General features: G+C 40.4%; 1 protein-coding gene across 2 annotated transcripts in view; it reads right to left on the reverse strand.

Annotated features, from left to right (window-relative positions):
- MTX2 (metaxin 2) overlaps positions 1 to 17,673 on the reverse strand; it is a 33,933-nt gene extending 16,260 nt beyond the window's left edge. Inside the window, exons 1-4 of one of the 2 annotated variants that reach the window (XM_032114706.1) lie at positions 17,541 to 17,673; positions 12,818 to 12,853; positions 3,552 to 3,599; positions 2,530 to 2,576 (exon numbers count right to left, since the gene is read on the reverse strand). In XM_032114706.1, coding sequence (XP_031970597.1) covers positions 2,530 to 2,576; positions 3,552 to 3,599; positions 12,818 to 12,853; positions 17,541 to 17,658 — 249 coding nt within the window. In that variant the 5' untranslated portion in view covers positions 17,659 to 17,673. The remainder of the gene's footprint in view (positions 1 to 2,529; positions 2,577 to 3,551; positions 3,600 to 12,817; positions 12,854 to 17,540) is intronic. The other variant, XM_032114707.1, reaches the window with a different exon arrangement.
- Between the last annotated feature and the right edge of the window lie 6,709 nt (positions 17,674 to 24,382).

Genomic DNA, 24,382 nt, shown 5'->3' on the forward strand with positions numbered 1-24,382 from the left:
TAAAAAACAAACAAACAAAAATAAACAACCCTACCAGAATCAACAGAGAAGTTCCACAAGATGAGAAGGATTTTTGTGTTTGGTTGGTTTTTAACTACTGAAGGCACCAGCACAGTTACTTAGCAATTCCCAGACGACTGTCACCCCTTCTCTCATCTGACGTGTAGCTATTACATGTAGATTTTATTGCACAATGAGAAGTTGTAAGCCCAATCATTATTAAAACAGCAAGACTCAACCAGCTTCCTATATTCAACCTGCAGCCCTCTCTACTCATTAATTACATCTGCAGTAAGAGTATCTTGCTCTGCTGTCTGCTTCATCTGCTCCATTGACAAGAAGTACGTGAAATGCTTTCCGTGTTGCAGGGTTGGCAACTTCAAAACAGCGGAGTTTTACTCTGACTAATTACTTATTGTAGCACTGGATTGTATCCATTATTTTATGTGTAGATACCAGCACGCACCTCCCTCTGAGACCTATCTGAGAGCAGCTTTACAAAGAGGGGCTACAAGGAGATTTTATAAAATACCTGAAAGACTGGCTGCAGCACATTCCAAGCCTTGCTGTTACCCTTGTCTCTTAAAGATTTGATGGTGGCTGATTCCACAAGTTCTTTTGACTCAAATTTCTGATGTTTTCACCACATGGAAGTTCAACAAGGACAAACAAGCTATGTACCTGCTCTGGCAAAATTCATGTGCCAAATCAGTAACAGGGGGAAAAAGAGTAATAGTAGTAGGAAAAAAGTCCCAGGTACCAGCTCCTGTTTCTCCTCCTATCCCTCATTCCCAAACTTTCCTTTGAGAAAGACACACACCCCCCAACTCCCACTACCCCCTTAAAAAAAAAATCCAATAAACAGACAGGCTCTCATCAAAATAAAAAGCAAATTCTGAAAGAGAGGATCTTGGCGATTTCCTTATGCAAAACATGCTGATGTATTTAAACCCCTCTGATCGTTACATATCCTAGTACCATTTCACAATGGATACAGATACCAAGAATAGTTATTCTTTCACAGTCACAACCATGTTACACAGATTCTTAAAAATCAGTACAAATCCCCAATACAGAATTGTTCTATAAAGTTTAAGATCAGATATCTACCAGAGCCATATTTATAGTCATGGCTACTATCAGCTGTCCAGCTAGAGAATATTGAAGAAAAACAAGCATTTTTAATATATTATAGTTAATTTATCATCTAAGTGACATGTGTAGGATAACAATGTACTACAAACAGTAAAGAAAAATGATGCATTAGAAAAGGAAATTTTAGGGTTATTTTGTTGGTGAGTTGGGGGGGGGGGTTTGTGTTTTAAATACAAGCCACACATACATGTATAGTTAGACGACAAGAAAATTCATGAGCACCCCCAAAAATACAGTTGCTGGGGTAAAAAGGAACACTGAGATCAAGTAAGCAACAGACAAAATTATTTGCATTATGGGAAGCACAACATAAAACATACTACTCAAACAAATAAACACTGCCCCATTTATTAGGCATATCAGAGATGATTCCTCTTTCCAACAAAGGATAAAGCTATCTTCTTGCTGTGATCAAATTTACTCTTAGAGGTATCTCCTAGAGTGCCAGACTGGAAGGAAAAAAGTTGAGATCCTGGAACTACCATGATCAAAGGATCCCTACCTTTTTACCAGTAACATCAGTTACAATCTCCAAGTGTCCCATTTTTGGTAAATGAGATGTGATCTCTTTGGACAGCCCTCGAAGACTTCTTGCTCAAGCTTCTCTGAGCTAGACCACACACAAAAAGCAAGAAGCAGGAGAAAGTGCAACTCCCTGCTAAGGAAAGCAGCCACAAACTTGCTTTGAAGATCAAGAACCTTATAGACATCCAGCTCCCCACCACTCTGACAGCCAGGCCATCACTACTAATGGGGAAAACATCCCCTTGAGATTTGGGGTTACTGAACCTAACAGGTTAATGGAGATTACATGGACTTCACAGCCACAGAGGTGCTATTAAGTCAATTAGAGGTGCAAGTTTGTCAATTATATGGACTATTTCTAAAAACCACATTGGAGCCAGTACACATGATGAAATTGAAAAAAAACCTACCAGAAACATAGAAAGAGGTGATTCTCACAGCATGAAGCAAATATGCCTGGAGTCTGGGGCAGTATTAGCTATGAGAATTAAATAACTGGCAAACATCATGCAAGATGTTACAAGACAAACACGCATAACAAGTGACAAATGGTATGAACCATGCACAGTCCCCGGAGTATGTAGGCAAGCAGATACTGAACACAGACCAATATAAATAGGAACACAAGGAGCGGCACTCTACATAGGACTTTCAAAATCCTCAAATCCTTTAGGCTCTGGCACTTCAATGACAATGTAAAGCAAATCAGATGCAGGAAGTAAGTAATTGATTTTGGCAGAAATAATTCTTAAATTAATATTTTAGCAAAATATAGTTACTTTAGATAGGTAGTAATTTAAAAAATAAACTTGAACTAACATCTTTAGTTTAGAAAATATTATATTTTACCTGAACAGCAAGGGAAGATGCATTATCAGAAAGCAAAATCTGTTCCTCTGTTGAAAGAAAAAAAAAGAAGAAAAAAATAAACCACACAATTACAAAAAAACAGTGCCCATTTAGCTACTGACCTGTAACTGTAAACCATTCTGGGTTGCATTTCTTATGCATAAAACAAGGAGCACATATATAATTATTATGCAGCTGGACTAGAAAATCTATGATATGAATATTAAAACACAGGAAAAAAAAATACCAGAATTTTTCTCCTGCAAATGCAATTGCACTTATCATATATTACCACCAATGTTCAATAAAAAACACTACAAGAAAAAAAAATAAATGCCTGACTTTTATGCCAATTACTCTCCTTCTTATCAAAGTTAAATAAAACCGCATCTTCATACTTCCTCTGGCTAAAAAGTATTCAGAAACCTATAAAAGCAGCTTGCAGCTAATATTGCACACTGTGTCTAGGTCTGTCACACAAAAGAAAGATGACAAGTTCACTGCAATAAAAATTCCATGCTTAGAAGACTAGAGCTGCTACCTATTAGTCTTCATTACTTTGCAGTCTTCTGACAACTGTAGCAGGCTGCTGAGCCCCAAATGGGGGCCATAATGTGATCTGATGATATATGAAGAGCTGCTAAAGGCAGAGTGAACCATCCTAGCCTATACATTTTAACAGTTCCTTTTTACTGAGAGCCCACTTTACCACAAGACTTCAAAAATCTGCTGCCTCAGCTATTGGTGCAGTAAATCTGCCAACTGTGCCTGCAACCACATCATTTTACACTGGCTACAGCAGCCAATATAATGAGTCAATAATAAACCAAGGACCTTATAGGCCATGAATAGCTAGTTTATACTGGCAGATGCAAGCATAACTAAAACCTCTGACCAAACAAAAAACACAAAGGACTATTTTAACAGTTTCTGTGCTTCCTTGCAGTTAATTATCTTAGTGCATATTTAATGTGTTTTCTAAAAATAAAGTAATTCTTAATTGCCAAAACCAGTGTACCTACCCTTCAGTTGCTGATACAATGCAGCATTTTCAGGCCAAGGCTCTGCGGCTGTGGAAAGAGAAGAAATTAATTAAGCAAGCTGAATGCCAATGTACTTGCAAATGCTAACTGAACACAAATGTTACCCAGAGCAAGAATTTAGACTGCAAAGATGCTGATGCAATATTTAACCTGCCCTAAAAATGTCCCACTGTCACTCTCTTCTCCTGTACTTCTCTCCTGCTCACAGAGGGACATAACAGAGATGAAAGTCCTAGAATGTAATGTTGCAAGAAGAGATAAAAGGGCATGTCGGAACTCTGCCCACCAGGATGACTAGAGCTGCCTATTGCTGTAAGTTATGTACTGCTCAACCCTAAAATGGGAATGTCAATATGCATTCAAAAAACTGAATCATCAGTTCAAAACAGTTGAGCAGTTGTTAAAAAAAATGTGGCAAGGAAATAAAAGACAATCACATCCTCCAGTTGAGAACCATTGCATGTAATCAATCATAACACCATTCGAATATAAGAGAAGGCAAAAATAATAATCAGTACCAATTTACTGTTAATGGTAGCATTAAGGTAACAGTTCATCACATTGTTTTGTATTCATTACATTCCTTGTTAATGTCTGATTAAAAATCTATTTTTAAATATCAGTTCAAACTTGCATTCTACCCAAAATAGCTATTTGTACGCAAAATTTATGCTCTAATCATGTAAATTATTTTTTTAAAGCAATTATATCTATAAATAGCTATGTGTGGATCAAGCATATATATGTCACTTAAGTAAGGCTTTGCATCTTTGCCTTTAGAACCCGAACTAAAAAAATGCACAGTTTTCTAACTATCATTCCTTTTGGATACTCATGAAGTATTAACTTTTATGGAAGTCACACAGAATGTAAAGCTTAAAACACTGTACACAGTTTTGTGAAGGTCACTGCCTCTAACATTAAGGCACAGAGCCTATCAGAGTTATACTAGTATGGGCATGAGAAAGCAACTAATCACATTTAAGTGCCATGAAAAAATGTTTGATATTTTATCGTAGCAGCTATTGGTTTTACATCCCTCCACTAAAGTTTTGCCCTGGAGTGAAAATTCTTGAGGTGGAAGTACATTTACATCTTTAAATAAAAAGAGACTAAGAGAGTGTCTGCAGTACTACAATCTTGTGCTGGTTTGGCCAAATTTAGAAATATATCCTCTGAGAGGAGGCAGGTCACCACCCCTCCCCCACGAGGTTCAGGGAAAAATAAATTTTCCCCAAAGGAAAGTGAAAGAGATAAAAACTATTTATTTACCAAACACACTGGAAAAGGAAAATAATGCTAAATAATAAAATCTCTCACTGCGGAGAAAAAAACCTGGGAAAGTGTTCGAGTCCTCCCTTTGGTCTCCTCGGAGCTGGGGCTTGGCCCAGGGCCAGGCCCTCTGTGCCCGGTGGAAAGTCCTCCCAACGTGCTCTGATATTGAAGCAGTCCAGCGGAAAAGGGAGAAAATCCGAAATTCCAGGAAAGGAAAAAAATTCAACTCTCAGTCTCTCTCCGGAGAAAAAGAAACTGAACAACTGGCCAAAAACTGACCTGGGGGCAGCAAGCCGGGTGCTTCCTCGCTCCCCTGCCACAGCTGGGAAAAAAAAGAGCCGCAACCTCCGTGTGACCTTGAACAAGATGCAAACTGCTTCGAAAAAGTTTTGCTCAGTTTTTCCTTCCCCCTCTCTGTCTCAGTTTAGGGGCATAGAAAGGCACAAGAATTAATTGCTGGGCATAGGGCAGCAATATGGGATACACATCATAAAGTCACCCCAAGACAAACCTTAACCATTTAAAATAATTTATCTAATATACATTTCTTCAAGTCCACTGAAGTCTTGCAGGAGCAAATGGAATGAGGAAATTAAGAATGTTACTACTATATTTTAGCAAACTTATCAGTTCTGGACTCTGAGATACTTGTAGAAGTAAGTAAGTGACAAAGTTACAATGATCTTGTAAATGCTCCAGCCAAACAGTGAAAACATCCTTCTTACAGGCCCAAAATGGGACAGAGAGCTTCAATTGCATGGGCCCATTCCTACTGAAACTTTTTGCCTGATCCTCTTCTGACTGAAATGTCAGATTTATAACTAATTCTTGGATTTCAGCCCAAACTGGAAGTTGCCTATTTTTTACACAAGAACATGGCTGAAATACTTCTGGACCACAAAAATCAAGCAAACTTTCCATTTTCCAACAAAAGAACTAGGTACTTTTCAAGAAATTCAGATTCTAATTCCAGTCTGATTTTGGCTCTAGGCTATATGCAGCCATGGAGATATAGAGATATAATACACACACACACACACACCCCCAGCTTCTTGCCACACAGAATCCAAAACTACACTGCTGCTAAGGCATGCCATATCCATGCTACAAACTAAAATACAAGTGGAATATTGTTTGTATCTTGTTTGCCCTTTTCAGCTTAAATCTTACTTCCACAATCTACTCACATACATATTTTCATGAACCATATCTGCTGACCCTAATTTTATTAGTCATTATACTAAGTCTTTATCCCACAGTCCTAGTACACAAGAGCAGACACCCAACTTGAGGGAAGGAAAGGACAAGGGTAGTTTAAAGCTTTTGTGTTCACTCATTCATAGCTGAGTTGTGTAATAATATATGGTTTCGACAAGTAAATGAAACAAGGACAAACAGCCAAATTAAAATCTCCTTCATTATGTGTACACCTTAAACTCCAAACTTGAGCAGTTGTAAAAAAATTAATGAATACACCCTGCACCTGGCACCTGACAGTCCCAGAGAGAGGTCACAATTCTGACCATGCTTGGATGAGGTAGACACATGCTCACAAGCCTTGAACCAAAGGCTTCAGTTCTTTGCATGCAAAGCAGATCAAAGGTAACTGATTTCATTATTGCTATACAGACTGGATTTTTAAATTATCAGTTTCACATTAAGATTCACATGTTATTATCCATAGCCATAGAAAGTAAGCAAACTCTGCAGTATGAATTCAGAATTGCATGCAGATCGTGTTCAGCAATACCAGAGGTACAAATACCTGTGCAATACTCTGGAAATCAAATAATTAAGTACCCATTCACTATCTGTCCCATACCTTACAATTTCTACTCATTCTCTCTCTTCCAAGATGTCTAGAGTATGAAACATTTTTTTCTGATGAAGCAAGAAGTTTAAATATACACTGCTACATAGGAGGTCCAGGTTCGTAAGGTACAAGCTAAATTCAAGTATGAGCTCCCATGCTGCCTCTGATTAGTTACAAGGTGAAAACATGCAGCTAAGGGAGACCAGAGAGCTGCTGGGGAAGAGAGGAGGAGGAATCACTGAGGAGTTGTCACATGCCTCCACAAGAGGAGAAAGTGTGTAACATCTTTAATGTGCGGCAATGACTCTTGCCTTATGAATGTAGGTGAAGACATAATTTGTAGAATAATAGGCACTAATATTACACGCTGCTTCAGTTCTGTCATATTTCCAATCCATCAAGTTGATTAATGCTATAATAACTCCTCACAAACTTATCATTTGTGCACTAATGAAGTCAAATCCAGTTTATCCTTTGGCAACTATAATCTTCTGGTCTGTAGATGTTCATTTCTCTCCTAACCACGGCTACTGTGGCACTCAGTATATAAAGAGAAAATTAACAAATGTGATGTCAATTCAGCTTCAGAAGCTTTCAACATTTATGTGTTAGATCCTACGCAACAGACATTTTTATCATTAGTTGCTCACAGGATGAAATAACTGCCTGGAAGCATGCCTTACAGGAACAGCTTCTCTGTATTTCTTAAGAATAAGGAACTATTTGGTTCTTCCTTCTGCCCCCATAATCAGAGGAATTACTATTGTGTGGTTTTCAATGGGTCTGTCTCTCAGGCTTGCAGTCTTTAGTATAAATTGTTTTCCCACCCTACCAAAACTTTTCCCATGGTTAACAAATTCAAATATTTAGTCTTTCATGTGGATTGTCTGCTGTTCACGACAATCAAATCTCATACTATTGTCTTTCCCTACTTCTCCTCTACCACACTACTTGTTGATTAAAACAATAATGCCAGTTATAAGAAACAGCCTATGGGAAACAATCTGTGAGATTATTCCCCCCCTGCACCCTCCCTCCCCCCACCCATTAACATTGTCTGAAAAGGGCATGAGTTCACAAGTAAGAGGGAAATGAGAATTAAAAAGACATGGACACAGAAAGCATCACTACATAAGCCTTGTTATCCTGGGTGATGAGAACTCAGCAGACACAGCACCCCAACAACTGGGGAAGTTAAACAGCAACCAAACCTACACCAAATCTTCTTTGGTTTTGTGGATAACTAAAAATGCATGAAAATTTCACTAAGCTCAATGTATTTGTTAGTCTAATTGTTTTACTTATTAACAGTTTAGCATAGAAAATGCTGAAGATTTCAAAGTGGTAATAGGGTTCTTAGTGTCAAATTAGAAGAAAATTCTGTGAACTGGTATGTTGCATGTTCCCAGTGGAGTTTTAAGTACTCAGGTTTGTAACTATTGAAAAAGATTCCTAACTCTTCACCTGTCATATCAGAAAATGACTTAGAAAAAACATAAGTTTTGCTCCTTAAAAAAACTTCCAAAACACAGAATGAATCATGACAGTCACATCAAATTCTTTGCCACTAAAACTGTATAGCATTAGGTGCACTTTTCAGATTTTGTGGTGAAATGTTTTACTTGAGCAACATTAAGACCAGAGATTGACATTCAAACAGCAATTTGATTCCAATGTTTCCAGATGTTTCTGACTGACATTTCAATAAGACTTTATCAACCCAAATACTTTTGGGACAGTAAGAGAAAAGAATGCATACATGCTGTAAGAAGACATACTCAAGAGCACTGGACTCCACTATCAGCAGGGGATCAGCAGCTCACCTGAGGCCTACACATCTCAGCTCCAACTAAAGCTCTCAAAACAGGATATACTACACTTGCACATTGGTGAATTTTAATTCAAAGAATGAGAGGCTGCACTAACATTCCCCCAGTGAAGTCTTTTCAAGAAGAAGCACCACATTTCCAAGATGCTCTGCAGTGCCTCAGCCCCACCAACTCTTTGTCTGGGCTGTTCAGAATCTATTTATGAGTGCATAAAACTCGATTACAACTTCTACACTCCAAATTACTGGGAAACTTCATCCTGTCTCAGTGCTGCCGGGATGTATGGGGGAAACAGACATTTTTATCCACCTTCCCCAAGCAGCTTGATGATGATGAAAGAGATGTAACGAAATGAATGGTTTACAGTTATGCCTTTAATCCTCTTACTTAAAAAATAAGACTCTGACTGTGAAAATGAGAAGACACAAAATACTTTGCATATTAAATTGTGGAATATGCTAAACAACAATTTAGCCACTTCAGTTGGTCTAGTATGAATAGCCAGTTTCAGCAGTAGGGTAGGCAGTGCGATTTGCCCCATAGTCTGCCACTAATTTAGCTTGCTGGAAAGCTGTGGCATTCTCGAATACCAGCCACAGACAAAAGCCAGAGACCTCTAGATCCAGGCATCAAGATGTTCCCTCCTGCATGGGAAATTAAGTCATCAACAACTTAAAAGTTTTTGTAGGAAAACACTCAACTTGAAATTAGGCTGTTCCCAGCTCTCAGCAATACCATAGAATTCTGTTGGGACAAGAGTATTTTTGGAAGGCAATGAAGATAGAAATAATATTCTGTTATAGAACTAGCCTATGCCTAATAAGAATCAAGGCTAAAGAATTAATACCAAATGTTATTATCTCATCGATTATTTCACACTTACTATACAGTGAGAAGTAAATCAAGATAATGTCTGCCCCTAATCTCCTCTAAACTAAAATTTACTAAATTCTCAGTTTGCAATCAATTTTTTGTTTGATATCTTCTGTTTTTGTAAATGCAGTACTCAGCAGACTAACAATCTTGTCCATGCAGTTCACTGTGTGCTGTTGTGTAGGTGAGGCTAGGACCTGGCCTGGGAATATTTGACCTCCTTTGATAGAGCCATTTCATGAAATGTTATGAAGCTTTTATGGATCAGATAAAAATAAAGACCTCTCCTTCTCCAAAATCACCACATTTGCATGGATCAGTTTCCTTTTTGTTATAATCTTCTTAAACACTTTAATATTAAACTTACATAAAAAAAGAGGAAAGCTAAAAACATCTGTATTTACCAGTCTGGTTCACACGGCATTAAAGGCCTACTACAAGAGGCAAGATATCATCTATTAAAAACAAGCAAACAAAAATACTTGGCATTAATCTGAATCACTGTATTGCAGTATTGCAGTATTACAGCTGGAGAGATTAATTTATGCATTATTTTCACATAGTTTCCTTTAGCATCTCCCTAGGTACAAATTTGATTAAAATATAATGAGGATTCTCAAAACTGCTTTTTCACAAGAGTAAACACTAAAAAGAAATTCAGTCTTACATCCGGGCAACATCCATATCCAACAACATTACTTACTAGTCTCTAAATGCCATGAAGCAAACATCACAACAATCAGCAGGGCAAGTACCCTTTTTGGTTTCCTAAGACTGGTGATATGGTGGGGACCTGCTGCTCAATACCAAAGAATCACAGAATATTCTGAGTTGGAAGGGACCACAATGTCCTAAATGTAGCAACCAAAAGAAAAGCACATGGAAAGCTATTCCCCAGAACTGCAGAAGGAAGGAGGATTACAAGACACTTGATGTTAAAATGCATCAAAAAAGAAGCAGTTCATACTCTTTTTAATACAAATCGGTATTTTCAAGTAGGAATACATTGTTTAAAAAGAAAATGCCAGGAACTGATGTGTTTCTTGTATCCAGGAAATAAGTGGAGGGGTACATTTTGACTAATACAGTGAAGCTGCAGCCACTTTGGAACCAAAGCAGTTAAATGTCTACATCTCATACATTAAGAGTGATCAATAAAGGAAGTATGAGAAAGTTGTGAATTAGCTTCCTTAAGACCCACCAGTTCAACCTACCCACACGGAGTACACATCAATTTCATGTAATTGCCTGATCCTGTAAACTAACAAGGGCCAAGAAAAAATGAAAGCATCAGCAACTCCCTGGCTGTGCTGACAAAAGACCAAAACATGTTTCATAGTGCCTTGCCAAATGAAAACCAACTTTCACACTCTTTAAACACTATGCATTAAATCATGTATCAAATAATTACATCATTTGCTTAAATCTGTCCCTGGCCTCCTCTGCAGAGCTATTACAATCCAGATAAAACATGACCATTCAGTAATTATCGATTGAGCAGACAGTCAATGTAAAGACTCAATCTCAGCAGCAATTCTCAAACTTGAGTTTCCTGTAGCTGTACCACTATGAGAGTCAGGATGTGACATTACTGCAGCAGCCATTTACCATGACATAATCTACTTCTTCACCCTCCAAGAGAGCTATTAATTGCATGTATTTAAGCATAATTCTGTTACTGTCTTTGAGTTACACATCTGTGGCTCAACCCTCCAGGGTGCTTAGCACTCTTGCTGCTTGGGCAGGCCACAGGAGGGAGATCCTGTGAGGAGACGAGGCCAAAAAAATCTCAACAAAATCAAATCCATAAATAAAAGTTGTTCCTAAATCAACATCTGGATTTCTTCAGAAAAATCAGAGAGTGTGCCAGCTAAATGATCTCAAAAGATTTATTTATAAAGTCCTGACAAGCTGGAGTTATTTTACTTATTTCCGATATTCAGCATAAATGCTCCATCTCAAAGAAGCACTGTAATTCTTAAAATTAGCTTTTTATAGATCTCTAAATCAATCCCCTCCCTTTGTGCTACTTAACTCCCTTGCTTCTCTTTGGCCCTGACCCAAGAAATCAAACTTCAAGCACAGGAGCTGTGAAGAGGACAGTGGAGGCATGATATTAATTAATGCCTTACTGAACTGGGACATTTCTTAGCCATGATATCTATATTTGTATACTTTAAATCAGCCCTTTGAAAGCTCTCCTAGATTAGGACCCCTCTTTTCTGTGATAGTCTGAACTCCTCCTCCCCCCTAAGGATGTTTGGCAGGCAGTCTGACCACCACTTCTGTGAAGTGCCCCAAGGAGTTCCCTGCTTTCTCATCCACAGCACCCCTGCTCTGATCCATAACAAAGATCCAACGCATCTGTCTCACCAGACAGGACATCAGTATCCCATACCTGCTCCAAAAGCTGCACACACACAATTTCTGCTCACCCAGCCCTGGCCCCTCTGGCTTTTCATTAAGGCTCCCCTTCACTGTCTCATTCCCTATCCTGCCCACAGCCCTAAGCACAGCAGCACCAGTCGTGCAAAGGTGCAAGATGAGCTGAAATGTCTAGGCAGGAGAGCTCTGCAGGGTAGAAATGCAGACAGTTAGCACTGCTGCAGTCAGGCAGCCAAGTGCTGCTAGCAAGTGGGAAGATGCTGCTTTAGGGCTCAGAGCCTTTAAGTCACCCCAAACCAGATCATGGTATTTGCCGTAGCACCTCTTACGCTCTCCCTCACTTCTGGGAAACACTGCAGACTCCCTGCTTCAAAACCTGCAAACATTCACCCTGTTCTCTTAATCATACCCTCACAGTCTTCCTCATTTCTTTTCCAAGGCTTTCAGTGAGAACACTCTGATGCATCCAAAGTTTCTCCAACATGGCAATCAAATGCAAAAAGAAACACACGTGCAATTGAACTTTGAAAGTTCTTGCTAGGACTACAAACATTGCATTGCCTTCACTGTCATCATACCACAGCTAAAAGGCAGAACTGTTAAAAAGTCCCATCTCTCAGCATGTCTACTTTCCAATCCAGTATGTACAAACCAATTTTTTTGGTTGAGCTCTCATCCTACCCAATGAGACTTTTCCTGCATTCTTTGCAGCATCATTGGAATTTTTTCCTTTGATGTTTCCAATTCTTCCTGAGCATTTCATGGGTTTTATTACTACATATAACTTCTTCCAGCCTGTACTAGAACGTCCATGTTCATGTGATAGCTATGTCATCTTCTCAATAACTGAAGACTAGAATTTAAAGGTAATAACAAATTTGAGAGCATGGTGTGTACTTTCTCTCTGTCCTTGCCATGGATTGCATGCAGCTGCAGTTTCTCACTCACTTTCAAAACAGACAGCTGAAAACACCCAGCAGTGTAGCAACATGTGATGCCTGTTCAACTAGAGCAAAGAACAGCAACCAAGCACTTTCATTTATTCTTGTTTCAAAAAAAAAGTGACTCACCTGGTCCAAACCTACAGGAACAGACCAGGTTAATTCCTGAGGACAGTCAGAGAACAGAGCATCCGAGGACCAGAGAGAAAAAAAGAGTGAGAAAGAGAAGAAAAATCTGGTTCCTCTCCAAAGTCATTCTCATGATTTGCTATTTTTTTCTATGACCTATTGAGCTGAGGCTCCTAAAGAGCACTCTCATTCAAACCACTTGTCGTGGTTTCATCAGCCAATGAAAGTTTACTTGAAATTCAAACTGGACAATATCAAAATAGGTGCTACTTTTGGTTTACCAATTTTGTTACCACTATTTCTAGAGCAATCTCATTTCTGGAATGAGAAGACATCACTTTAGCAGAAAACATGTAACAATAAAATTATGATTAGAGAAAGACTGCTTAGTCTTAACAGAGACAGAAACAATTATAGAAGCATGCTCTATTATAAACTGTAATTATGCTGCTGCTTAAAAACAAGAAATAACAATATTTCAAAATGAAATATATACTCTACTCCCATAATTGTGAAAGCAATGTTTTCCCTGACCTAAAAAAAAGATTGGATAAGCAATCCACTCAAAGGATTGGTCCACCTCAAGCCATGAAACATGTCTGAGCATAAACTGGCAGGAGAAACATAAGAAACTTCCTTACTGAAACTGAACAAGAGTTAAAAAGGATTCCTTCCAGCTTGATTACCAAACGAAAAGCACACATGTAAAAAACACTGTAAGATAAAATCATGTAGCCTGACAAATTTGGTATTTTCAAATAAACTAAAATTTTTCATTACAAGAACCTCTGCAGCAGGCTTAAACAGTCTCTGCTGCCAACAACCTATTTTAAGCAAGAATAACTATTTTTTTCATCTTACACATGGAGGAAGCACTAACACTTACCTATGCGCAATCTGATGTACAAAATGCGTACTCAGTTTAAATACCATGTCTTTATGTGTGGGAACAATTTAGGTGGTGAGGTTTTGTTCCCTATGAATTTGTTCTCAGCCAAATTGAAGCTTGCGTCAATACATAAAACATGCATGTCAAAGATTTATTTGGACTCTGGCATGTCACACTGGAGGTAGACTCACTATGAACATAAAATACCTAAAGGTAGAAGGGTATCTGCTTTTTACACTGGATTTATTTCCCTTAGTATTAAAAACAGCCTAAGACCCTTGGACATCACAGCAATACACAGAAGTTGTTTTCCAGAGATCACAGGACAAACAACAATATTATTTTCTCTCCTTTGATCACTGACCTAAAACTAATGTATTTTGGGGGAAAAAAAAAATAAAGCATATTGAGTAATTTAGTGATCAATTAAATATATTTTCAATAATCTTTTAGAGATTATTTGAGCAGTTAGCTTCTCCAAACTACTAGTTAGAAAGATTAATGTTGTAGACCACTTGAAAGCTGGCACTCTAATTCTTCTTACAGTATAAACACTCATTTCCTATCCTGTTAATATGTGATTGATGCTGAGCTACTCTAAATAAATCCTCTACCATATTATTCAATTAATATTTTCTACAGTTTAGAAATGGATGATTTAAACCGTGATGCTTCTTTTTCATGAATGCTTGCAATTCATGAAGCTATGGAAATATTTGTTTATTATTCCTTGAGACATAGTATCAACCTCTTTATATTTCTGAACGGCTGAATGCCACTGATGCAAGCATTACACTCCATGCAGGTGATTCAGTCATCACTCTGTATTTAATCATTAATGCATTAGAGCAGCAGGCTGTGCCCAGCACGTTCAGGTGAATGCATGTTGCTCAGAGAGGCTGCTGAATTACTGCAGCACTGCAAGTAGGGTGAGAACTGATGGGCACAGAAGTTGGAAGACACTTCTGGGATGTCCAGGGTAAGCTGCAGCAGATTGCCCATCCCCACTCTCCTCCAAGGGTGGAGACTGCACAACTGCACTGAGCAACCTGCTCCAATGTTAAATCATCCTCACACTGAAAAAAGTTTTTCTTACATTCAGATGGTGTTTTCTGTGTTTCAGTTTGTGCTGAGACAGTGAACAGGCACATCAGAAGTGAATGTACAAGGCACAGGCAAGGTGAAGACAGGTAGTACTTTAAAAAGAATATTCAAATACATACACGAAAAGTTGGTGTGTAAAAGAAAATTACGATCCCCTTCTCCACTAAAAGCCTCCCCTCAGCTTTTAGAACATTTCTAGAAAACAAATTATGTTGACTTGATTGTCTTAAACACTTGTATGTAAGGACTCGTGCATTATAGCTGTTACATGTTAAGAACAGCAGCAGCTTGTTGCAACTGCTACGACAAAGTGACATCTTCATGAATAGGACTCCCAACAAAAAGCCAATGAAATTTCATTTTTAGGAACGTGGAAAAAATTCTCATTCACAACCACAGATATGGGATAAGATGATATTAAAACAATAGCATCTTAGTCAATAGTCACTGTATTTTTTCCTTGCAGATACACCATTTTTCTTTCTCACAAATATTCCTAGATTTGGGGGATATTTACATCTTCTTAGTACCAGAATGAACACTCCCTCTGTCTGTGTTAACATCTCAGGAAATCCAGATGTGTGGTGGGTATTTGCCAAGATCCTGGTTAACTTTCTTTTAATTTGAAAAATCTTTCATATGAAAAAATTGAGTGATTTTACCATTACTTACTTCCAGTCTAGACCTGGTGCTTAATACAGACAAGCTAGAAATGTCATGACCCACTGGAAAAGGTATCTTTTATTTTTAAGGCAGATAACTTCTTTTGAAACTGATTTGCTTTTGGGAAAGCAAAGACAAAGTAATAATTTTGTTTTATAGAATGTTTCAGTGGACAGGTCTTAAACTATTTGTACTGTAGCTTGAGAAACAGTAAGTAGCTGCATATCCTGAAGAAGTACAAGATTAATAAAATAAGCACCAACCATTTCCATTCTGCAGAAATGGAGGAGTACTGATGGTATTTTTATGTTAGATGCTTACATATTACTTTACCTATAAAAACAAAGTGAGCATTATTTAACCTGTGACTGACAGGTAAAAGACCAAGTACTACTGCTTTTAAGCTTACTAAACCAGAGGAGGGTCCAGAAGTACTTGAGCAGCTCTGATGCCCTCAAAGCACCACCTTAACAGTAAAATTGTTAACAAATGAGTCTGAGACTAGTATAAGCAGCATGATGCAACAACCCCAAAGAGCAGGTAAGAATTTCTCCAGGAACACAAGAACACTTCAGCACAGAAGGGAAAAGCCAGTTGTTGCAAAACTTTGTCTTCTTATTTCCCATTCTTCAAATATGTATTTTCTTTATTCTATACTTAATTTGGATCTCTCATTGTATTCCACAACAATTTGCTTGTTTAGCAAGAAGCTGTGAAACAACAGCTTTTGAATAAGAGAGCAATGTACATATATACATATAGAGTTTGTATTTGTAATTCCAGAAAAAATAAGTATTAGCAAGTTGTCTCTCTAAAATATTCAAAAAGGTTACAGAGCACAGATCAAGATCTACTCATGTATGTGATTATCCTTGTCTTTCACAACATGAATAAAATACACTAAAGAGATCATAAAGTAAGTAAGTAAATAGCATGAAGCAATGTTGATCATGACAGTATTCTCCATATCCCAAGGATGAAGGGTTCTGGCCCTCAGAACATAAGCATGGCTTGTGCTAACATCTATGTATTAGCAACTGCCAACTCAAGAGGCCAGCACAACTTTCAAGCTTGTCTATGGGTACCTCTACAGACCTAGATTAAAGATCCACTACCTTCACATGACCGACAAGTCAGGGTACATTCATAATAGAGAATTCAAATCAGATTCCTATGTTGAGGCCTCTACTGACTGGAAGAAGACACAGCTCCTGGCACAAAACTCCAGCTTCCTCCTCAACAGGTCAGTATTAATCAACATGCTGTTCCCTTGCAGTATTTATTGTTTGGGAGCTTGTGTAGCAGCAAAAAATCAAGAACAGGGAGTAAGAAGAAAGGAGAAATTGACCAAAGCCCTTATTTTAAGCATGCAACACACTGTGTTTTGAACTTCCTAGCCAGGCATTACCTAAGGCTCATGTTTTGACTTTTTCCTCAAGAGCATATTATTATAATTTTTTGCTAAGTAACTCCACAGTGACGCACACTTCTGTTATATCTCAAGGTCACGTCCGGTTTAGACGGCGCAGCTGCAGCGGCTCACAGGAGCACTAACAGGTAGCAAAGGTCCCGTCACGCTTCCGAGGCTCCCTGCGAGGACACGGCACGCACCCGTGGGCACGGGCAGGGCAGCACGCCGCCCCGAGCTCTCCCACACAGCGGGGCTCAACGCCAGCTGCGAGAATTATAAACATGACGTGGTTTTTTGGATCACGGAAGAACGTTAAGTCGTTTCAAAGAAAGAAAAGTTATTAAATCAAAGTAACGATGCGCCCCGGTACAGCCGGGGTTAGGGAGCCCACAGCGGAGCGGACCTGGCGGCCGCGCACGGCTGTGCTCGGTGCGAAGCCGTGCGGGGTGACCTGTCCCTGTCCTCCGGGGCCGGCCTCCGTACGGCACCGCCGCCCGCCCTCAGCCAACCACAGCCCCCTCCCCGCGGCGCCCCCGCCCCATCCCGAGGGGTCACCCCAGGGTCTGAGGCCGCGGCAGTTCGGCGGCGCTGCCGCCGCCGCCCTCACCCCGCGGCCCGGAGCGCGGCCCCGCGGCCCGCCCGCCCCCGCCCCTCACCGGCCAGCTGAGTCACGAAGGCCTCGGCCACCAGCGACATGTCGCGGAGGGAGGGCGGGCGGACCGAGGGCACGCACAGGAACTGGGCGCCGCGCCCCCGGCGGGCCAGCGACTGCATCCGGGGCCGGGGCGGGGCCCCGCGGCTGCACCGGGGCTGCGGGGCGTGGGCGCGGAGCGGTGCTGTGCGGGGCCGGGAATCTCCGAGCACCCCGGCCTGGGAGCGACAGTCCCCTCCGTTATCCCAGCCTGAGGGCAAACCCCCGGGAACTCCCAGCGCGGCACTGCCTGCTCGGCCTCTGCGCCCTTAGCTTGGGCACAGGGACACAAGGAAACAGAACGACGAAATGCCTCCCGAAGCGTCTGGGGCAATAGGTTAGAACTAAAGGGTACAGCTGCCTTTTTCTTCATCCCTAGTTGGGAGTCTTAATTCCAGAAGACAAACTCTGCTTTTTGGAATGTACACCTTGCCTTTCAACCATTAATTTCTTGGTCTTAATTCTATCACATAAAGACTATTCAGGTGTTGGAAAATGCTATAAAATTACATACCCAGTATGTTGATTGCAGAGAAGATAAAGGATATGTGAATTACTTGTTCCATTATCCTGCAGTGCCTCTTATTCCTCATTTCTTTAGCCACACTTTAGTAAGAATATCTCATTTTATCAAGTATGACTTACTCTACCGTGAAGGACAGATAGCACAACATTTCAGTCCTGTAAAATCTTAAATATTTTACGTACAGAAGACGTGGGATGTATAAATGTATTAATGTTTGTAAAGTATGTAAAACTCCTCTGGTGACACTACTGAATCATTCTTCATATGAATACATTGAATATATTTTTCCCATAATAGTGGAAGCATGCTGTTAGAGCAGTAGCAAAAGCAGAAGAGCCAGTGAATGCATTGGAACAATGGACTGAGGACTTAAAACAGTGATGTGGAAGAGAACTGAACTGATTATTTTTAAATGCTGATGAAAGCTCCATTTCTAATTGCAGCTGTAAGTTGAATAGCATTGAAATTACAGAAACTCTGAGCAGTCTTGAGAAGCTGAGTGGCTTTGTATTAAGAGATTGCAAGAGTCTAAATTAAGCTGGTTTGTGCTCTTTGGGTCTTTTCATCACCAGCAGTACTTAGAAGGCTAAAAACACAAGCCATGGGGCAAAAGGCTGAGCTTAAACTAGGGATAAACTAGATCAAATCCGTATATTAGCACCCAATTAAAAAAGAATGTTTCTCTGTAGAGCTCAGTTTGATACAAAGAAGTCATCTGCAGAAATGGAGGTGGATGATGCAAACTAAATTAGGGAACAAAAATCAGGAAGTAATCTAGCAAGTATGAACAAATAAGTATCGACAGAAATCTGCTGCCAGATCCAAACAGTTAGCCAAAACAGGAGGAAAACTGAGTGATGCTCAGACCATGCCTCCAACAAGTGGCAGAACACAGACGCTCAGGCTTCTGTCTCTGGGACAGGAGATTGGGGCAGTACTTTTGTCTCTGCATTCCCTGTCCTCCTCCCTGCTCCCACTAAAAGGACTGTTTCAGCAGAGTACCTTGTAGGAAATCCTCCAGGGAGATCTCCAGTGACAATAGATAGGAGCAATGAAACTGACTGCATCCCCACCTTCAATTTATTCAATACACCTCTCTCCTCCCTCAGCTTTTCGAGGAAATGCATCATTCTTGTAAGCCTGGCTTCCTGCAGGGTCTGCATGTGAATTGTTTCTTCAGATGGCCTCACCATTAACAAATTTCTTTCTGGTAATTCTTGCTCCATGCCATGGAAAGCTCCCTAGCTTCCATAGATTGTAAAGGCTTCACAGCAGATCTCAGGGTGCTGGTCCCTCTGATTTGAATGCAGAGAAGGATGCGCTTTCGGATAGGATTTCAAGGGAAACTGAAAGCAGAATTGCACTGTCCCCTGGGCTTTGCATTTCAGAAGGTCAGCCCTTGATGAGGGGTGCTGACACGGGCACACCAAAAAGGTGGAGCTCAGTTTTCTCATAGCCCATCTCTCCACATGGGCTGCCTTTACCATGTAAGGTGTTAATTCCTAGGGTTAAACTGTCCACGGGTGAAGCAGGGCTAGGACACATATACAAGCATTCCACTTTAAATAGAATGGAACTTGAATAGGATTAATATTCTGCCTAGGAAAAAGCAACTGTTCTTATTAGTTCCCATAATGTTATTTAGACAACTTTTAACATCTCTGGTTCTCTGTTAATATTTTACAAAACCTATGGCTAACAACAGTGCATACCTTTACCTGCATTACGAGTCCTTTGCAGATACAATTGTTAGGAATATTTTGCAAAAGGAATTGTGAGATGGCAATGAAAGACTTTTGGTCTTGTGCATTTTTTCAAGCTCTTTGCTTTGTAACGCTATTGCTGGCCATTCAAATTATAGTCTAGCTAGCCATATATATGACAGTAGATAAGATTAAACAAATCACCAGAAAATTAAGGCATTTAACTTAGTTTCTCCAAAACTGAGAACACTGCTAGGTGTCACACACAGTTCTCGAGTTTATGAAGCACATTATGGGCTAAGTCCAGTTTAAGGTGGATACAAGAGTATTGTATCACTCCAACACTGATAGCAAATATTCCTCTTCAGAGCACTGTTGAGGTGATAGAGGACACTGCAGAGTTGATCTGTGTTGCAGTATAACCTTTCTTCATCACCAGACAACAAGCTGGGGCCACATGCTGCTCGACAGACCTCATCAGAGCGCTTTCTCAGCACACAACTGGGGACATCTGCCCAAAACACTGCTCTGCATTTCTGTGGAGCAGGTCTCTAACAATTCAGGCCTTTCCAAGACACAGGAGGAGTGCTGACAGTCACAGATTCAATTAGCAACGGTTCTGTCAAGGAGAACTGTGCAGAAATTTTGTTTATGGGTGAAATGTCTGAAGGCTGCTTGTGTGGTACGGCTGGAGTTTTGAGGAAAGGCCAAGCAGTAAAGAGACATGGGGGGAAAAGCCAGCACTGAAATGCCTTCTCCTTGCCTGGCCCACAGCCAGGCTACCCCTCTGGTGTAACTTAGGGCATCCTGGGGGCTGCTCAGCATTATGCTGCCTGTCAGTGTCTTTAAAGAGCTATTATGGCTGCTGGAAATCTCTACAATAAAGGAAGACTTGAGTAAGTCCTTCCCTGCCAACACATCCAGTGCCAGGCAGCAGCAGGAGGGTGTTTCTAGCATGACTTCATGCCAGAGGTTCTCTGTACACTAAACAGTCTGGCAAAGTACACAGACCAACAGAAACAGATTAATCTGGACTAGTATGATCAAATGGATCTCATAAAGCATTTAGTGTACTTTTAAGGCAAGCGTTTGCCTATCAGCCGTTTCATGCAATCCACTGTTCAGTATGAGGAATGGTGCCAAAACTACTCAAGCATGAGCCAAGTTGCAAATTTTTCAGTTACACGCACGGTCCTCTGAGTTCACTAAGGAGATACCATTTTATATGGAACCTGAATTCAAAATTGAGGCCAAACTCACCTCTGTAGCTCCAATGCACTTCCTTGGGAAGTTGGCATGAATGTTTTGTGGTAGTGTCCATGATGGAGTAAGAAATAATGTTGGGTTTATGACAGTTCAGGTGTACCTTACAATAGATTTTCATTCTAATGAAATGAATTGCATGCCACTGACAGTATTCCCTTATTTTCATAATCAGGTAGGCTCAAAAGGGTCTAATTGTTGTGTAAACAAGATAAGATATGATTTCTAGGAACATCCATCTATAAAAATGCAATAGTCAGAGTATTAACATTAACCACTTTGCATGTAAGGAAGATCTGCATACTTAATTGACGAACAAAATAATGCTGATGCATTTCCAGCAACCTACATGAAGATAGAAAGTGTTTATTAGAGTTTTAAGAGATACAAGAATAGCATTTCTGAAAGAAAATAGGGAATCACAAACTGTATGAAAGCCATTAGATTAATCATTTTCATCTCCTTTTCTCAGCTCCTTTTCTGCCTTCTTTTATTCAGCAGGGTCAGATTTTCAGGGATGCCAGGTCTACTTTAGCACATCTGTCATCCCTGCAGCTGCACTGAGTGGACATCAAAGCAGCTGTGCAGAAACCCAAACTTCACTATTTTATTCACTGGAGGTGTTACCAGCCCCCAGGCTCTTGCATATCCCTGTCATTCCTAGCAGCTGCTGAGGAAGCTTGCTCTGTGCTCTGAAATACCCAATATCTCGAAGTCAGACCTTGATCTTCCCAGCTTTACCTGAGCTTTCCCAGAAGAGCTCTGCAGGTGGGCAGGGAACAGCCTCTACAGCACATCCCGGTGCTCTCAGCCCAGGACAGCAGGCACCTCCATGGGGACAGGGACATCAGCTCACAAGTCAGAGTCCAAGTAAGGAAGAGCCATGGGTAGGCAAAGAGGACAATGACCTGGATTGAGTTTCAAATAGATCCACCGGGCCACTGGAGGGGAGGGTGTCCCAGGTGGGGCCCAGGACCACGACAGTGTCTCAGCTGCCCATGGAGCTTGTTTCTCCATGCAAGTGGTGGATTTAGAGCAGTAAGTTTCACATAGCTTATGCTTTATGGGATCAGGATGCTTTAAAACAAAATCTCAGGTCAGAGGGACCTGCAAGCAGGAGCTTCCAGAAGGGAGACAACAGCTTTGTCCTGGTTTCCCTGCCTGTGCTACTGCATAGGTCCACGCTGCCTTCCTGCCAGACTCTGCCTTTGGTTTCCTTGAACTCAACCTGTGTTAACAGGCTGGTTCCATACTTGTCTATCTTTTTTTAATCCCTAGTTGACCAGACACCAACAAGTCTTTTTTTTAAAGCATGGATCAGGACTGCATTGTCAAAACAGCATGAATGTCAAAGCAGCAATTATGACTCCAGCTTGCAGTAGCAATGCCTGTAAAGGTTCATCCTGATATTTGTGTAAATCATACTGTAGCAAAATCTAGATCCATCTTGTTAATGAAAATAATAATTGTTCACAGTTTGACTGTAGGCACTGGTTAGGCAAGTCTTCTCAAACTCTACAGATGTTATCTGGAAAATTAGGGAGCTGCAATTGAACTCAGTTTCTGGACAAGCATGAGGAGGAGGTTTATTAATTCATCAAAGTTCCTTGTGAGAGGGTCTAAATCCTTTTCTGGAGGCCAGTATAGAAGGAATTAACTTTTTTCTTCTTCTGTAGAAATGATCAAAACTGCCTAGCCTGCATGGAGGGAAGAGGCAGCTGTAATGAATTATTTATCTGCAACGCACTGTAAGAGGGATGCGCCGTGATTAATTGTAAAGCTGGGCAGGAAATGGTTGCCTTGTCCCAAAAGATTTTTTGAGATTAAGGATGTGTTGCTGTTCCACACCAGGATAAAACCAAAAGCCCTTTACAAGATCTTAGAAAGGGAGAGGGAGCAAGACCCACCTACAAAACCCCCTCATCAGTCATATGCATAGAAGTCTTAGAACACCTGAGAATAAAGTTTGGTAGAGAGTTAATCAGATCCAAACCATCCCATTCAACCTCCACATCCCTGGGAAGTGCTTTAGGGAGACCGACATGGAGGAGCAGGGACATGAGCCTTGTTGATCTTGCATGAATGCCATCACTGCTGAGCCAGGATGGGGCTTAGGTCTTGGCTTTTCATGCTGTTCATTTCACTTCAGCAAAAGAGTTGTGACCAGTTCTACCTGATTACTCAGTCCTTATAGAAGCAACCCATTGTTTATACTGACTTTTCCATTTTTAGAGCTAAATGCTGCAGAGCTGAATGATCTTTTATAAAATTTTTACCTCTGAATGGGAAACCTCCTCTTTTAAAAAGCTTACATGGAAGTGACTTTATTTTCTGAATCATTTCCCCCACGTGCCTCATAGATAAGAAGTTTTCTCTAGTGGGTTTTTTTTCCAACACCCCCAGTTTAGGCACTTAGCCTGACCATATCGAAGTGCCATGCTATATTTTTAAGGGAGGCTGAGAACTGATTCGATGGATACAACATATCAGAATCTCCAGAAGTTAAATCTATTCCATCTAAAATCATTGTCTTGTTCCATAAAAGGAACAAGGAAAGCTTTGCCATATCTTCATTACAGCCATAGAAGTTCATACTTGACATAGTTTCTCCCCAGGGTACGACTGTGGTAAAGAAAAAAATTATGCTGACTGAAATAACTTGAATGTATATACATTAAAAACATATGGTCTTCTTGCTTGTAGGTATGAGTTGGTGAAGCTGGATACCTCTTGAGATTTGTGAGGGGATGTGGCAGATCAGATTGATCCTTTTCCTGGCACCAGGAGAAGGATGTGAGAAAAGCACCAGGTGTTTTCTTTGGTCTTTGTAGAGACAGAACAAGCAGAAATAAAAAGTAGTGCAGCCATGATTTCAGAACATTTTGCAAATAAGATACACTTTTAATCTTTTTGAACACTGGGACATGGAAAAGGAATGCCTGGTTGAGAAATACTTTGAGCCACATGAGCCATATTCAGTTTCCATAAGCATGCAGAGAGCACAAGCTAGCTAAATTTCAGTTTAATCCAGCTAAATTCCAGCCTAGTCCAGCTAACAGCCATGTGTATGCAGGATGTTCCAAATCCATTACTTCCTCTCAATTCCCCGGAGGCTGGCAAAAGTTGCAAGAGTAATGTTGCTAGGATCTGAAACCTTCTTAGTCAGATGTTTAGAACTAAATGTGTTCAGTTAAATTATTGCTGGTACAGGAGACTTACACTGATGAGTCAGATGGCCAGTCTGTCTAAACTATCAGCAGAGTTGGATTCAAAGAGGACCAATGCAGAACAAGCCCTGAGACTGACAAATCCAGC

Source organism: Corvus moneduloides, chromosome 7, assembly GCF_009650955.1.
Source record: "Corvus moneduloides isolate bCorMon1 chromosome 7, bCorMon1.pri, whole genome shotgun sequence".
Taxonomy (NCBI): Eukaryota; Metazoa; Chordata; class Aves; order Passeriformes; family Corvidae; genus Corvus; species Corvus moneduloides.